Genomic DNA, 18,535 nt, shown 5'->3' with positions numbered 1-18,535 from the left:
GATTATTTGAACCCTTCCTTGGCAGATATTATTTTAAGTAATCATTTGTTCAACTCTGATGATGACTTGAAGACTAATCGCTAGTTAAAAATAAAGTTAAAAAAATTTCAAATCAAGGTTCACTTAATACTATTTTTTAACAATGAATATCTATTTTGAATTTTTAAACTCCTTACAGAATGAATTTGATAAAAGAAACATTAAAAAGTAATGTAAAATACATTGTACTTTCTTGGGATATGAGTAGTACATGAATAAAAATATTTTCTAACCTTTTCAGCCTTTTTCAAGTATTACTAAAACTTAAAAATCATACAAATATTGTATGGTTGCACTTATATGAGATACCTAGATTAGTCAAATTCATAGAGGCAGAAAAAGAGGTTGCCAGGAGCTGGAGAGAAGGGGGAATGTGGAGTTATTGTTTAATGGGAACAGAGTTTCAGTTTGAAAAGATGAAAAAGTTCTGGAGGTGGATGATAGTGCTGGTTGCACAACAGTGTGAATATACTTAATGCCACTGAACTGTACACCTAAAAATGGTTAAAATGATAACTTGTGTTTATTTTACCACAATAAGAAAATTAAATTAAAAAAAGCCAAATGTGGGCCCCACCTCAAACCTGAAAAATCATAACTTTTTTAGAATGGGATTCCAGAATAGCAGTTTATGTAATAGAAATTGAAAAAAAAATTCCACAAAAAGCAGGGAAAAGAGTCCCTTTCTGAAGGAACATAGCCTTATTCTAAATCCAAGTTTACTAAATAATTAACCTCGCTCTTGAAATTGGTGAAAGCATAACTCCCAGAGAGAACGTTTAGATTAGAAGCATCAGAATATATCTCAAGTGTTTATAATCTGCATTTTGACCAGGGAGTGTTTAGTGGCTATTGATAATGCTTTATATAGAATATGTATTAAGTTCTCGTGTTTAAGTAATAAAACAGTCCTTGTTTATGTGATTAAAACAAAAATCTCCCATGAAACTTGAGTAAGGTAAGGGCTATACAAAATTCTTTCATCTGCTTCCTACTTTGGTAGGAAGAGCTGGAGGAAAAAATTCTAAGAAAAGCTTTGTCTCCTTAGCTTTTGGGATCGATTAACCTAGTCTGTTAAATTGTGAGATTCAGAGATCCCAAGACATGGTTGCAAATTATATGTACCTCAATTTTTTGTCCCACTGGAAGCCGTATGCAAATTCAAAGCCCATCTTGCTGGGCCCTGGTGAGAAAGCAAGGCTGGAAACTTTGATGTAGAATTTCAGGGCTCTAAAAACATAGGATTTTAACTAACAGTGGTTAGTTTCTTCACCTTCTAAATCAAAATATTAGGAGGATGTCCTCATTTACTTAAACATTTATTTGTCTGGGTATAAAATTCTAGGTTGAAAATTTTCACTCACACTGTTGGAGGTATTTCTCCCATTTCTTCTAGCACCCTGTGTTGCAGATGAGAAGTCTGATTCCAGACATATTCTTTCTTCATTGGTAGTTAACCTGATCTTTGAATCTTCTCCTTTTCCCTTGATTTTAGAACATTTCTAGTTTTCTTCTTTTGTTTCTTTGCTCTTGTTTAGCACCACCCCCCTCCCTTTTGAAATCCTATTAATCTTTTTGGATAAATACTTTGTAATCCTAACTTTCTTTTTATATCTTCCTTTTTTTCCTGTTTATTCTATTGTTTTGAGAGATTTCTTTAAATTTTTATTTCAGCTGCTTCTGTTGAATTTGTTCTAGTAATCATATATTTAATTTCCACAAATAATAGTAACATTAGTTAACATTTATTGGGTAATTATTTTTAGCCAGGTACTTTTCTCACTACATTGCATGTATTATCTAAATTAATATATGAAATAGTATAATGTATGTGCTTGTATTATCCCGGCTTTACAGATGAGAAACTGAGGCTGAGGGAGCTTACATAACTTGTCTGTGGTACACTGCCAATCTGTGGTAAAGCAGAGATATGGACCCAGGCAGTGTGGCTCTACAGCCCATTCTCTTAACCACTGTGCTATACTTGTTGCTTTGTTTTAGTTTTCAGTAGCAGCTTGTGGTTGTTCAGTAGAAACTGGAGTTTCCCAAAACTCTGCAAGGATAAGCATTATTATTATGTATACATCCATATTTAAGTTATGTTCCTTGGTTTATCTGATTTTTCTGGATCACTTGTTATACTTGGTATATTTTGTTATATTTATTTATACTAGTCATCTTGTTTTGCTGTGTTGTTTTTTTTTTTAAAGAAAAATGTCTTGTGATTTTTGGTTGTTCATTTATATTTATGAAGTCCTGGAGAGTGATTTATTTTGATAGCTGACATGGGTTTTTCCTGCTCTTACCTGCTGCTCTCCTGAGTGGAGGGCTAGAATTTGTATGTGGGGAGTGGGTTGGGAAGGGAAATAGTCAGACAGGAATTTCTCCTCTGCCAGCCAAAACAAAGAGGGTCCTACTTTGAAAGGTGACCATATAATTTATCATCCAAACATTCTTGAGAATGAAAGGTGACACTACTAATAATTGTCTTAAAACGTAAACTAGCATGAACTGTGTGGGACTGGGATTGTCATGGGCAAACTGGAGTGTATTGTTACCCCAGTCCTTCGTGGTACCAGTCCCCACTATTGGAGCTCTAATACCTACAAGGCTTGTTGCTCCTTATATTTTGCAGTTACTTTTGCCTGGATATGTGTTTGGGTTGGAGGAAGCTGACCCCAAGTACCTGTTTGTTGCACAAATCATTAATCCCTGAGAGCAGTAATGAGAACAGTAATCTTCCATTCTGGTACTCCAAACCTGTGATTTTTTTCTTCCTCTTGGAAAAAGTTGTTACTGCCTCTCCTGCAGCCACCGTCTGTGCATGTTTAGAATTATGGCTACCTTTGCCCTGATTTCTATACTGATTTAAATTCTTTTGCCTTTGATTCTTCAGAAGTTTGTCATTATCTTTTTACTATTGATGTCCTTTCTCTTATTCTAGAGTTTTAATTAATGTATGTGTTTCTGATTTTTTTTTTTTTTACCTTGAAGTCAATGTTCTTTTGAGAGGGAGAGGAAGTAAGCGGTAGTGTTCAGTCTACACTCTTGTACTGGAAACTTAATCACTATTCTGTACTTAAACGTAAATTCATCTTCTGAAGTACTTGACTTTTAAATTATGAATTCTCAACAAATGCGTATTCCTTAGATTAGTAAAGATATTATCTGATTTTTCTATCTTATTTTGTAAAATCATTTGGTTAAGTTAGCATGTACCATGTGACTGGTCTTGAAGTATTCTGTTAACAATAGCTAGTGTCTGAAGTGTTGAGAACAATATCAATCCACTTATTATTCATTATCAACTATTGGATGAGATTTAAGATGAGAAATAGTTCATCTTTTAATCTGCATTATCACGCTTTAAAATTTTATTGGGTACCTTGCACTGAACATACTAAATACTCATGATTTTTAATTGAAACTTTAAAGTAAAATTTTACTTTTATTTTTATCAAAGTAATACATTACATAGTTTTAAAGGTCAAGTACTACTTGATGCAAAAAACCATTGCCTGCTCCAGTCCTCCAGTCCTGTTCTCATGTTCTCAACATTTCTGTTTCCCCAGATATTTAACTTCGTATTTCTAAATAATAAGCTTTTGTTGCTTTGCTATTTGTTGATTTGTACATTTTAAACAGTATCTACTGATTTCCTGCCAAGGAAGATGATTTTTAAAGCATTGCTTCTTTGTTTTCCATTTGCAGTGCTGCTATTGACAAATCCATTGTCATTCTGCTGCTTTTTTCTTTCTGGAGGCTTTAGGATCTTTCCTTATATCTTGTAGTCTGAAATTTCATGGTAAATATGCCTTTGTATGGATTTCTTTATGCATTGTGCTGGACACTGAGTGCATACTTTAAGTATGGTGACTCCTGTGTTTAAATTCTTGGCAACTCTTAGGTATTATTTGATAATTCCCTGACCTTTATTTGTTTGTTTGTTTGTTTGTTTATTTTGAGGAAGATTAGCCCTGAGCTAACATCTGCTGCCAGTCGTCCTCTTTTTGCTGAGAAGATTGACCCTGAGCTAACATTTGTGCCTATCTTCCTCTATTTTTTATATGTGGGACGCTACCACAGCATGGCTTGATAAGCAGTGCATAGGTCTGCACCCCAGATCCACACCCGTAAACCCCAGGCAAGCAAAGCAGAGCACGAGAACTTAACTGCAGTGCCATTGGGCAGGCCCCCTCACCTTTTTTTTTAATCTTCTTTCCTGGAACTCCAGTTAGTTAGTTTATGTGCCTTCAGGATAGAGTCTCTTATTTATTATAATTTTCTTGCCCTTTATATTCTATTTTTAATGTTTTATTCTACATTTGAGAGATTTCTTCAATTAACTTCAGTTGAATTTTTAATTTTGGCTATCTTATTTGTAAATTTCAAAGAGCTGTTTCTTATTGTCTTCTGCTTTTTCATAGTAGTGTTCTTGTTATACACATATATCTTTTATCTTTCTCAGAGTAATGGGGATTTTTTTCTTTTGTTTTGAAGTTTTCTTTTAATCTTTATTGTTTTTGTTTTTTCTAGGTTTTTGTTTTTTGTTTGTTTTTGGCTCACTCTTTTACTTTGGAAACTTTCTTTTAACTACTGAGTGCTCTGGGCTATCTAGTCATATTTAAGGGTGAAGCACTAAAAATCTGATGCTATTTGGAAGTAGCATGTGATAGACACTGGCGCTGACTGCTGGTTGATAGGCTGTAAACTGGCTTTATTATTGGAGGAAAGACCTACATGTTGGTGACCAGAAGTCTTTTTAAAGAGGTCATTCAGTTTCTCCAGAGAAGCATTCTGTTTTCTGGGGAAGAGATGAGAGGTTATTAGCCAAGCTGCCACCTTTCGGGAAGTAGGGCTGAGGAAGTGGGCTGAGGGTTTCACTATTCACTGTGCAGACTATCACTTAATCCCTCTAAGGTTAGTCCCACACTTTGCCCTTCACTCTTATTTTACTCTGCTTGGTTTTGCCCAGTTTAGAGCCCCATGGGCTCCAGAAAATAAAACTCTGGTTCTTCAGAGGCTAAGTAAGGTGGAACAGAGGACTGAGATCTTTCAACCAATCTTCCTCTTTCTGGTCCTGCCTCTTCACTTCTGCACATTGCATTATACCTTTTGCTTTAAGTCCTAAGTCTTTTCAGGGTTCTGGGCATGAAAATAGGCTTGCTTCTCATCCGTATTCCCTTCTGTAGGTCCTTGGGATTGTAGTGTCTCAACTGTGCTAACTCCTGTACTGTATTTCATTCACATCCAGTCTTCTGAAAATTGATTGAAATTCCTTAACTCTTTCTGAGGGAGAGAGAATAGGAGCATGTAGTCCATCTGCCATGTTTAACTGGAAATTTCCTTAAATTGTTTTTGTGTGAGTGGATTTCACTATATTAAAGGGATGTTTTTGAGGGGTAAGCATTTATAACACAAACAGCAATATTTGATTTCCAGCACTACTATTTTAGATGTCAGGATGTAGAAGGTATTTTGTTAAGAACATGATGAAAAGGTCTAATAATTTTGGTAACTAGAATATAAAGATCTATGTGAAGACTTAACTCCGAGTTACTTTGACTCTTCCTTTAGAGCTGGGATGTCACATAGATTTGGCAGAGACTTTCAGCAGGGCTATGATGAGGATTCTATGGCTGTGTCCTTGCCGTGATTGATTATCCATGGATGTGGGAGGGAGGAATGAAGCCCAGATGTTTGTTATGCTTGTGTAAGAGTAACATCTCATCTATTTGGGGCATAACTTGAGAACTGGGAAATAGATCAAAAGGCCTCTGAGCAGTCGAAATTTTTTGTTTTTGTTTTTTTTTGTGGAAGATTAGCCCTGACCTAACTACTGCCAGTCCGCCTCTTTTTGCTGAGGAAGCCTGGCCCTGAGCTAACATCTGTGCCCATCTTTCTCCACTTTATATGTGGGACGTCTACCACAGCATGGCTTGCCAAGAGGTGCCATATCCGCACCTGGGATCCGAACCGGTCAACCCTGGGCCACTGAGAAGCAGAACGTGCGCGCTTAACCGCTGCGCCACCGGGTTGGCCCCCATTCGAAATTTTAATGTTATCAACTTCACATTCCATAGCTAATGTAAATTATTCATAAGAAAACTTTAAAATCCCTCATTTAGAGCTTCCTCATGTTTGTCTACAATTTCAATAAATGTAGTTATCTAGTTTCTAAACTAGTAGCAGGCTAAAATGAGTAGAGAAGACTTACTACAAATAACCCATTGGCAGGACTGACAACTTACCTAGAAAATGTTAAATTATGTTCAGTTTCCTTTTATCTTTGAAAACTAGAGTTAGTTAACTGATTTGAGAAAGTAATAGATTCAAAATGGTTAAACCTCATTAATATCTCCAGATGCCTTCAGGTGTCAATGAGGTTTAACCATTTTGAATCTATAACTTTAGATAGATATCTATATCTGTATCTATCTAAATCTAACGATTCAGCTATCTTGAATAATTCTTTCCATAAAAACTTGGAGATAATAAACTTTGGTTAACATAGTTTTGACTTTATTTTTTTAATTTTTTAATTTTGATTTTTTTTTTGAGGAAGATTAGCCCTGAGCTAATCTCTTTTTGCTGAGGAAGACTGTCCCTGAGTTAACATCCATGCCCATCTTCTTCTACTTTATATGTGGGACAACTGCCACAGCATGGCTTGCCAAGTGGTGCTGTGTCCATACCCAGGATCCGAACTGGTGAACCCCAGGCTGCCTAAGCGGAGCATGCACACTTAACTGCTGTGCCACTGGGCCGGCCCCCATAGTTTTGACTTTAATATGGAACTTCTAATGGAATAAATTTTGGGTAACATAGTTTTGACTTTAATATGGAACTTCCCAGTGATATGAATATCCAAAATTTGTGTCTTTATTATCTTTAGATTGTGTTATTCAACCTACAATTTGTTTTTTAATTCCTCTTTTTTGGTATAATGAAAATATATTAGATATATTTGATGTACTCTAGATTTAAAAGTTAGTAGCCATGTTTATCACTACTGTTCGTACAGAGACTACACGGTATGGTGAAAGCAGTCCAAGTGGGTTGAGGAATCAATGGGTTGGGATCATCTTTTTTTTTAATGAAAGAATAAATTAGGTCAGAAAATATGCTATCTTGTGTCATAAAGATTAAGGATCTGTAAAACTTTTGTTTTGGAAGTGTCTGTGTGTGAAATGTATGTTTTGTTTTTGTTTTTGTTTTACTGTGGGTCCAAGTGAAAAAAATCTGAGGAACAGTGATCTAAAGAATACTGAGGAAATGGATGAGGGAATTAGAAGACCTGTGTGCTAATCCAGATTTTGTGGTTTGCAACCTGGGCAAGCCATATAAACATTCTGAGCTGCTTATTTTCCCATCAGGAAATCAGAGATAATAATATCTGTCCTGCTTACCTTTCACAGTGGTTGTGAAGATCAGAAGAGGTAAAGTGTTTGAAAGTGTTTGAAAGTGTTTTTAATTATAGAGCACTTATTTATTTAACAGTGCCTGCTGATGTGCCATGGTGGGTGTTAACATTTGCTTGGAAGGGCAGATGTAGTCTCTGTACCATGGAGTTGACAGACAAATACTCCTAGTACTGTGGTAGTTTGCACAAGGTGTTGTGGCTATAGGAAGGCATTTCTGGAGAGGGCCAGGGTGACATCTGAACAGAGTCTTGATAGATGATGAAAAGTCATGGTATAGGGACGAGACACTCAGGGCTTATTATTCTTAAAAGTGATTGTATTAGTTTTCTAATGTTGCATAAAAATTACCACAACTTTAGTGCTTAGTAACCCAGTTGTTATTTCACAGTCTGTAGGTCAGAAGTCTGGCATGGTGTGACTGGGTTCTCTGTTCAGTGTCTCACGAGGCTAAGATCAAGATGTCATCTAGACTGTATTCTTATCTAGAGCTGAGAGTCACCTTCCATGATCATGTGGTTGTGGTAGAATTTAGTCCTGTGTGGTTGTAGGACTGAGGTCCTTATTTCTTGCTGGCTGTTGAAGGGGACTACTTTCAGCTCCTCACAGTTCCTTGCCGCTGGCCCCCATAGACATTTTACTTTCTTTCAGGATGGCAGGAGTGCATCTCTCTACCTTCTGCCTCTGCACTCCAGGTTCATGTTTGAAGGGCTCATGTGATAAGGTTGAACCCATCCAGATAATCTTTTGATTAACTCAAAGTCACCTGATGGGCCAGCCCCGTGGCCCAGTGGTTAAGTTTGCATGCTCCACTTCGTGGCCCAGGGTTTCGCTGGTTCGAATCCTGGGTGTGGACACGGCCCCGCTTGTCAGGCCGCGTTGAGGTGGCATCCCACCTGCCACAACTAGAAGGACCCACAACTAAAATATACAACTATATACTGGGGGAATTGGGAGAGAAAAAGCAGGAGAAAAAAAGAAGATTGGCAACAGTTGTTACCTCAGGTGCCAATCTTTGAGAAAAAAAGTCAACTGATTAGTAACCTTAAAATATGTGCAAAATCCCTTTTTCTGTGTGATGTAAGATAATCAAGAGAGATATCATATTCACAGGGTGAGGGTCCTTTGGGGTCCTTTTGCTGTGTAATGTAAGATAATCAAGAGTGATCTCATCATATTCACAGGGTGAGGGTCCTTCGGGGTCATCTTAGAATTCTGCCTACCACAGTGACTAAAATGTTTTTCTTGTACTGAAATTGCGGCCTATGGTCAGTTAATAATCCATCAGTGGGCAATAAAAATATTAATTGTGAGCCTGGATATACCCATCAGGTTTCTTGACAAATAGCTTAGAAATCTATCTTCAGATTTCTCATGGCTATGAGAATTAATTAGACCAAATTTAACTTGAAAGAATCTAAATCCCTTTATATATACATTTTTTTCTTTCCTTCTTCTCCCCAAAGCCCCTCAATACATAGTTGTATATTCTAGCTGTAGGTCCCCCTGGTTGTGCTTTGTGGGATGCCGCCTCAGCATGGCCTGATGAGCAGTGCCGTGTCCGTGCCCAGGATCTGAACCGGCAAAACCTCAGGAACTCGGAGCACGCGAACTTAATCACTCGGCCACAGGGCCGGACCCCAAAAATCCCTTTATATTTATATATTTATGTAAAGTATAAAATTTATAAATTTATATATTTATTTATCCTTTATATTTTGAAGTGAGGATAGTGCATTAAAAATCCAGGAGCTTTGGATAAATGCTCAAGTACAGTTAATTTTGTATGCATGCTTTATATTTTATAGTCATATCCATTCCCTCATATGATCCTTCCTCTTGCAGCTCCAGGGGAAGACCTACAAGCCGTCAGGCCAAGCCTGGCCAGGTGGTACTACTTTTCTGAGGACAGTGTGTTTTAGGACCTATTCTTCAACTTTGTAGACCCCAATATTTGATTTTGCCAGTTTATCCAGAGCTGATGAGCCACTCACTTACTTATTAGGCTCATATGAGGCCAAGGTATAAAGACATAGTGAGAATTTTTAAAATTCACAGTGGGGGTATACTTTTCAAGTGGTTGGATGGTCACTCTAGGGTAGCCCTTTCCTGGCATCTGGGCATTTGGAAAGCTGAATTAATAACCCAGAGATTTCTTGGAGGTGATAGAATCACAACAGAATGGGTAGGTCAGGAGCTGTTTTCTCTAGTCTAGTAGTGCTTTTCTAATAACTTTCCTAACTTTTTGCCTTCTCAATGGCCCTTTTATTAAAGGACATCTGACATAGAACCAGTTAAAATTAGATACAAATGGCACTCCTCCCCCTCATAGTGGCAAACTTTGAAGCAGCTACAGCCTTTGAAACTGACATGGTTTGAAAGTTATGGCTGTGGGTGTGGGAAGGGTTTATTGAATTTCCTTCAACTGCAGTGAAAACTTTTTCTGAAGTGCTCTGAACATTTGTAATTTAGTCTCAGTCCTGGATAAACACTGTCCAGTGACTGCACTTTGCTTTCCCATTTTCTAAGCACAATGTTGACTTCTAGTCATACATTTTCTAGACATTTAAAACGTTGATAAGGCTTCAGCTTTATTTCCCATTCAACCATTTTCTTATTTAAACTTTTAAGGCCTTACTCTTCCTATTTTATCTTGAATGGGAAAGGATATCTTATCCCTTAATGTATCTTCTACACGTAGCGAATTTAACCTATCACGTGGTCATTTTTCTTGTTCATCTTTTAGAAGGTATGTGTGTGTTGGAGTTCTTGTAAGCAACAGAAGTCAGTCTATCTAGTTAAGCAGAAAAAGAATTTATTAAAGAATATTTGGTACCTTACAGAATTTCCAGGCAGGCCATACTGGGGGACTGTACTAATAAAAATGTTGCAGCTGCCTCAGCTTAGCACCAGCCTTGCATCTTCCACTGCACAGCTCATGTGCACAACTGCATGAAGCTCTGTCTCCATGCTTGCCAGATGATGAACTTTAATTTTGCATGCCTGTTTTCTCGCATAACTCACTTGTGACTCACAGTCTCACATGGGTCTCTTCACTGGTGGTGCTCACGTCACCTGCCCTAGATGAAAAGAAGACTGGGTTAGTGAATTTTCTGAGTTCTAACTTGTGGACTTGTAAGAGCTGTTTAGAAAAAAAAAAGTTATTAAACTTTCGTCATTCTTTTTGATGTTTTTCCCCCTCCTCCCAATTAAACTGTTGCTTTTGATTTCTACTTTTGACATAAAAATCTCTTTCCCATTCAGAGATTATATAAATAGACTCTCAAATTTTCTTCTATATTTCAGTTTTTAAAAATCGTTTAAATCTTTAATATAGCTTAAATCTGAAGTAAGGATCTGATTGGTGTCTCTCCCCATATATGGATGGCCATTTGTCCCAACACCATTTATTGAACATCTATCTTGATTTGAAGTGTTTACACTTACTGTAACATAAATGTGTGTGTGTGTGTGTATGTATGTATATATATGTATAGATCGTGTGTATGTGTGTACACTATTCCTCATGACCTCTCTGTTCCAACCTAGCCACAGCAGTATGTGCCACCTTGATAGGTCAGAGTTCCATTTGTTCATTCATTCACTCAGTTATTTAACAAATATTTATCAAATGCCTTTTATTTATGCAGAGCTGTGCAAACTACAAAAGGGTAAGACATCAACTTATTTCTGTGTGTAGATGAGTTCAGATTTATTTTGCTGTGGATGAGGGAGGGTCTCTTGAAGTTTTGGCTTTATACTTTCAGGACTGTTTTTACTTCACCTTAGAGTAGACCTCAAACTCCTATTTAAAATTTTGGGTCCTTTCTCCTGAGGTTTTTCTGCTGAGGATTATAGGAGTCAAGCTGTCCCACAGAACTAAACGGACTGGCACCTCAGTATCTAGCTGTGGTGTGCAAGGTAGGCTTAAAGCAAGGTCCTTGACTAGAGAGATGTTTACCTGTACATTTCATAGTATTAAATATTGGAGCTGGAGGGTACTTTAAAAGATTGAATTGACAACCTTACTTTTATTTTTATTTTTTCATCCCTAAAGCCCCAGTACATTGTTGTATATCCTCGTTGTAAATCATTCTAGTTCTTCTATGTGGGATGCCACGACAACATGGCTTGATGAGCAGGGCATAGGTCTGTGCCCAGGAGCCAAAATGGCGAACCCCAGGCCGCCGAACTGGATCATGTGAACTTAACCACTTGGCTACGGGGCCAGCGACAACCTTATTTTATTTATTTATTTATGTACTTATTTATTTATTTATTCATTTATTTTTGCAGAAGATTAGCCCTGAGCTAACATCCACCACCAGTCCTCCTCTTTTTGCTGAGGAAAATTGACCGTGAGCTAACATCTATGCTCATCTTCCTCTACTTTATATTTGGGCCGCCTGCCACAGCATGGCTTGATAAGTTGTGCGTAGGTCTGCACCCGGGATCCAAACCAGCGAACCCTGGGCTGCCAAAGGGGAGCCTGCAAACTTAACTGCTTCGCCATTGGCCTGGCCCACCTCCCTTATTTTTTTAAATGAACTTTTCATTTTGGAATAATTTTGATGTACAGGAAAATTACCAAGATAGTACAGAGTTTTCATATACTCCTCACCTGGTTTCAGTTTCCCCTAATATTGTGATCTTATGTTACTATCACAACCTTATTTTATATGTGAGGACACATAGCTCTCAAAAAGTTTAGTTAGCTAAGATCATAGTTCTAGTTGACGGCAAAGTCAGACCAAGGACCCAGTAGGTAGCCTGGGTCTGCTAGATGATTATGTTTTAGTTATCTTTTTCTGTTTTTCATGTGTTTGCTCTTTTCCTATCTTTCTCTGGGTTCTTTGGGCATGGACTGAGAGAAGGACTACCCATACATAGCACACTACTCATTGTAGTCTTTCTAATTTGTACAATAATTTTTTAACCTAGGCTTCCTCCAATTCTTCAACGCCCATAAGAACCAGGAGCAGGACATCTTCATTTACAGAGGAACTTGATGAAGGTACTCCCAATAGAGAGGTAAGTTTGGTGTTTCTTCTTTCATAAACCTTTCACAGGAAGATTATTAATCTAAAATGTAATGCTTCTACTGATAACAAAATGGGAAAGTATTTTGACAGGTCAATTATTTAATCCCTCGGTGTTGTTTTTATTAACAACATAATTATTCTTTTCTTTGGAAATCGTAATTAGGCTTTTTTTAAAGTATGTTTTCTTTGAGAATCTTAATTTGGCAGGATAATATACTTGGCCTTTAATATTTTCAGAGTAATTTGATAACAGTTTGTTCAATATAGCATCATATGGGGAAAAGTCCTATATTTTTAAGCTGGTGATTGGAAACTGTGAAGTAACGTAATTGATTCCATATGTCTTGCAGCTGACACCATAGCTCAGATTAGATTTTTTCCACTTTTTTCTTTTCTTCCTGTGAAGTGTGACACAGATACAGAAAAGAGAGTAAACATAAATGCACAAATCAGTGATTTATTAGGAAGTGAATCCCCCTGTAACCACCATCCAGGTCAAAAAAAGGAACACTGCCAGATACTATAGTGTGCCCCGCTCCCCCCCGCCCCCCAAAGATTACTGTCATCCTGACGTTTTGGTATTTGCTTCTTCCCTTTTCTGTATAGTATTATACAGAATACTTTCTCTTGTAAACATTATAGTTTAACATTTGGGTTGTCTCCAGTTTTTGGCTATTATAAATTATGCTGCTGCAAATATTATTGTACATTTCTTTTGGTACACATGTACCTGCATTTCTTTTGCTATGTACTTAGGAGTAGAATCACTGGGTCAGAGGATAGATACATAGTTTTAACACTTTAGAGGATAATGCCCATTGTTTTTCAGAGTAGTTGTAGAATACTTCCTTTCCACCAGTTTATGAAAGTTGCTGTTGCTCTACATCTTTGCTAGTCTTTTTAATTTCAGCCATTCTAGTGGATGTGTAGTGTCCTTTTATTGTTTTAATTTGCATTTCTCTGATGGCTAATAAGATTGAGCATTTTTCATCTGTGTATTGGCTGTTTGATATCTTCTTTTGTGAAGTGCTTGTTTAAGTATCTTGCTCATTTTTCTATTGGTTTGTCCTTTTCTTATTGATTTGTAGTTCTTTTTATATAGTGTGGATAGGAGTGTTTTATTGGGTATATGCCTTGCAGATATTTTCTTCCACTCTATGGCTTGCCTTTTACTCTCTTAATAGTGTCCTTTGATGAATAGAGGTTCTTAGTTTTAATGTACTCCAATTTATCAATATTTTATTTTATGGTTAGTGTTTTTTGTTTCTTACTAAAGAATTCTGTTCTTAGCCTAAGAGTATTTTCCTGTTTTACTTTTCACATTTGGATCTGTGCTTCATTTGGAAATGATTTTTTTCAGTATGGTGTGACATAGGGATCAATTTTCCCCTCTCTATCGTGGCTATCCAGTTGTCCCCTTCTTTCCACACTGCTTTACTGTGCTACTTTTTTTTTTTTTCAGAAATTAAGTCTTCATATTTGAATAGATCTGTTTCTGGGCTTTCTATTCTATTTCGTTCTTTGCTTTGTCTTTAATCCAGTGCCACACTGTCTTAATAACTATAGTTCTGTATCAGATCATGCCCTTAGTAGAGCAGGTCTTCCCTGTCTTAGTTTGGGCCGGTATAACAAAATTCCATAAACTGGGTGGCTTAAACAACAAACGTTTATTTCTCACAGTTCTGGAGGCTGGGCAGTCCAAGATCAAGGTGCCAGCAGATCTGATGTTTGATGAGGGCCGTCTTCCTGTTTTGCAGACAGCTATCTTCTCATTATGTCCTAGCATGGCCTTTCTTTGTGCATGCACCCAGGGAGAGAGGGATGGGTGGCAGGAGTTCGGGGGCAGCTCTCATGTCTCTATCTTTTTTTTTTTTTTTTTGAGGAAGATTAGCCCTGAGCTAACCTCTGCTGCCAATCCTCCCCTTTTTGCTGAGGAAGACTGGCCCTGAGCTAACATCTTCCTCTACTTTATATGTGGGACGCCTACCACAGCATGGCTTGCCAGATGGTGCCGTGTCCGCACCCAGGATCCGAACCCGCGAACCCTGGGCCACTGAAGCAGAACATTCGAACTTAACCACTGCACTACGGGGCTGGCCCCTCTATCTCTTTTTATAAGGGCATTAACCCCATCATGAGGGCCCTACCGTCATGACCTTATCTAACTCTAATTACCTCCCAAAGGCTCCACCTCCAAATGACATCACATTGAGGGCTAGGGCTTCAACATGAATTTTGAGGGACACAAACATTCAGTCCATAGCACTCCTACCTTGTAAAAGTAGTTTTAAATCTTACTTTAATCTGGCTGCCTTTTATCACATTTTCCTGCCTATTGACCTGGCTAGAACCTCTATTACAATGTTGAACAGAAGTGGTGAGAGCAGGCATACTTGTCTCATTCCTCATCTTAGGGGGAAAGCATTTGGTCCTTTTGTCATTAAGTATGTTAGCTGTGGGTATTTAGTGGATCTCCTCTATCATGTTGAGGAAGTTCCCTTCCATTCCTAGTTTGTTGAGTGTTCTCATGAAGCAGTGTTGAATTTTGTCAAATGCTTTCTTTGCATCTATTAAGACGGACATGTGGTTTTTTCCTTTATTCTCTTGATATGGTGTATTATATAAATTGGTTTGTGGATGTTAAACTAACCTTGCATACCTGGGATAAATCCTATTTGTTCATGGTGTATAGTCTTATATTACTGGCTTTGATTTGCTAGTATTTTGTTGAGGATTTTGTGTCTATATTCATAAGAGATGTTGGTCTGCAGTTTTATTTTTTTTATGATGTCTGTCAGGATAATATTGGCCTCATAAAATGAGTTATGAAGTGTTCCTTCCTCATGTTTTTTGGGAAGAGTTTGTGAAGATTAGTATTAATTCTTTAAATGTTTGGTATAATTTACCAATGAAACCATCTAATCCTGGGCTTTTCTTTTTCGGAAGTGATTTGATTACTAATTCAATCTCTTTACTTTTTATGGCTCTGTTGAGATTTTCTATTTCTTCCTGAGTCAGTTTTGGTAATTATGTCTTTCTAGGAATTTCTTTATGTCATCCAAGTTATTCAATTCGTTGGCATACAGTTCACAATATTGCTTTATAATCCTTTTTCTTTCTGTAAATGCAGTAGTAATTTCCCCTCTTTCATTTCTGATATTAGTAAAATGAGCTTTCTTTCTTTTTCTTTTTTGTCTGTCAGTCAAACTGAAGATTTGTTGATTTTTGGAAAAGCAACTTTTGGTTCTACTTTCTTGTTGAGTGTGCTGAACATTCTCAGAATTGGATTGGCAGGCTGATCTTTGATGACTTATTTTTTCTTAAGTCTTAGGTTCCCTGGGACTTAGCAAAAATTCCGTGAATCTGTATTGCTACTTTTCTGGTTTCCTGGCTTGATACCCTTTTTTTCCCATCTTTATATAGCCTTGGTCTTTTCAGTGGTGATTAGAGCTAGAGAAGGTTAGACACTTGGTCCTTTTTTGTTTAAAGACTTTTTGTGTAAAGAAGTAGCCATATAGACAAAATAGGGCCTAAAGTTGTAGTCTTGAATTTGATCAAAATGATTTAACCACAGTCTGTACTGCATATTTCCTCACCTGCTGCTACTGTAGACAGTTTTATTCTTGTGTCTTCTGCAGAGCATATTATCACAAATACTTCTTAAGGTATACAGCATTGCAAATAAGAATGGAATGAGTTTAATTGACCCAAAATAGTAAGTGTTGCCACTAACAGTTGTATATAACAGTGTCAAGGAAGATAGAAACAGGACCTCTTGTCTTCAAGGCAGAGAGGCTTATGCACTTGCGAAGGTACTAAACTTTTTAGGGTCTCTTCCTTAATAGGAGACACATTAATTCATTACACATAGCAGATGCTAGTGGATGCCTTAGGGCAGGCACTAGGACTTAATTTTCTCTTTGAACTCATGTTGAGAAGTACCGGGAGGGTTTTGTGCTATTAGAATTAGATTTAGTGCTTTAAGCCAAGGGCTAAAGTGGGGCTCCCAGCAGTGGTGAAAGGAGATTGTGAAAAAATCTTTGGCTAACTGCTGCCTAGATCTCTCTGTGGCCCTTTATGAGAAGCTGCTGTCCCTAGGGAGGCCTTGTGACCAAGAACTGAGCCAAACCTCACATTGGCTTAGTGACTGAGTCTGTGATAACCCCTGTATTGCCACAGGGCAGGAACCTCAAACCAAGGCCCAGGGAATCAGATTGACTACAAAGGAGGGATGAGCACAGAAGGAATGAGAAAGAGAATACCTTCCTCAAAATGAGCCTGTTTGGGCTGGCCCAATGGCATAGTGGTTGAGTTTGCATGCTCTGCTTTGATGGCCTGGAGTTCGTGGTTTGGATCCCAGGTGTGGACCTAAACAAGACTCATCAAGCCAACACCTGCGGTGTCCCACATACAAAATAGAGGAAGACTGGCACAGAGCTTAGCTCAGGGCCAATCTTCCTCACCAAAAAAAAAGAGCCTGTAAATGAAAATTCTAAAACAAATGGTAAGAAGGCAGCCAATTTAAACAGGAATTTGGATATAAATTTACTCAAGGTGAAATTAATAGAGCAGTTTGGGAAAGACCTTAAAACAAGTATCTTCATTAAGGTAAATGAAGTAATAATTTCCTTAAAAAGAACAGAAAATTGTGGGAAGAAAACAGGCCAAAACAAAACTAGATTAGGCAGATATGAAAAAGAACCAATTAGAAATCCTAGAAATGAGAAAAAAATTGATATAAAAATGTAAATTGGAATAAAACTCAGACTGGTCCAAGTTTAAGGGAAAAGTAGAGAATTCAAAAAGAATACTGAGCAATCCCACCAAAAACAGAGAGAGAGAGGTTAAGGGAAAAAAAAATGAGAATAAGAGACATGGAGAATAGATTGACAGCTTTCAACACACATCTGATAGGAGTTACAGGTAGTCTTCTTGAATGTTCAGACGCATGAAACTTCAGTGTTAGTTCAACTGATGGCTTCAGTGAGGGACCACACAGAAGGGGTGAGTTAAATTCTTAGCAGACTTGGATTAGAATTTGAACGGTTTGAAAGAGATTGAGTTGAGATAGAATTTTGTTAAGAATATCTGAGAAGTGATTCTTGGGAGACTTTCACAGGCATAAGAAGCAAATGACAAGGATAAATGGAGAGAAAGGCTCCTTAGACTTTTTTATTTTTTAAAGATTGGCACCTGAGCTAACATCTGTTGCCGATCTTCTTTTTTTCCCCCCTCTTCTTCTACTTCTCCCCAAAGCCCCCCAGTACATAGATGTATGTTCTAGTTGTAGATCCCTCTGGTTGTGCTGTGTGGGATGCCACCTCAGCGTGGCCTGATGAGCGGTGTCATGTCTGTGCCCAGGATCCGAACCAGTGAAACCCTGGCCCACCGAAGCAAGGCATGCGAACTTAACCACTTGGCTACAGGGCCAGCCCTGCTCCTTAGGCTTTGAGGTAGCCGTCAATGGAAACTAATTTTGATATACATTGCTTTCAGTTGGGCTAGGGGCCAGAGTGTAAATTGTTAGTTGGTAGCGTCTTCCTTTGAAGTGTGTTTTTCTATACTGGGTATCAGCTTTTGTGTCTTTCTCTTAAAATTTCAAATATACTCTTAACTGTGAAATTTTAAATTATTTCCTTGTGTGGGCAAGAGTGACTTCATTTGAAAAATTAACTCTGAAAGCCTGAGAAGAGTGGATTTTTATAGGGTTTAACTTAAAATAACTTCCATGCAACGGGTGACCTTTCTGAGTTCCCAGGAGAGTAAGATTTTCAACAAGAGTAGAAACTTGGATAGGATGATTCCCTAGAGCCAGACAGGCATCTAGTATATTTTAGTACACTACCAATACTAAATTTTAAGATTTAGTGTAAAGTCAGTCCTTGAATCCTACCCAAGGAGTACATGTTACTAACATAACAGAAACGCTTGAAGTATGTCCTAGCTATAGGATGGTCTCTAATGTAGGGCCAGGTGAAGAGTTAGTGAAGGCTCTAGTTAGTATCCATAACTCTACAGTACAAAGATGAAAAG

At 37.7% G+C, this 18,535-nt stretch overlaps 1 protein-coding gene across 9 annotated transcripts in view; it reads left to right on the top strand.

Moving 5' to 3' along the window:
• The window catches only part of GOLGA4 (golgin A4), a 128,550-nt gene that overhangs the window by 3,693 nt on the left and 106,322 nt on the right, over nucleotides 1-18,535 (top strand). For all 9 annotated transcript variants that reach the window (XM_070493864.1, XM_070493862.1, XM_014845778.3 and 6 more), the window contains exon 2: nucleotides 12,402-12,491. In XM_070493864.1, coding sequence (XP_070349965.1) covers nucleotides 12,402-12,491 — 90 coding nt within the window. The remainder of the gene's footprint in view (nucleotides 1-12,401; nucleotides 12,492-18,535) is intronic.

Source organism: Equus asinus, chromosome 21 (genome assembly GCF_041296235.1).
Source record: "Equus asinus isolate D_3611 breed Donkey chromosome 21, EquAss-T2T_v2, whole genome shotgun sequence".
Lineage (NCBI taxonomy): Eukaryota > Metazoa > Chordata > Mammalia > Perissodactyla > Equidae > Equus > Equus asinus.
Note: the sequence above shows the minus strand (reverse complement) of the source record. Positions and strands in the feature narration are given on the sequence as shown.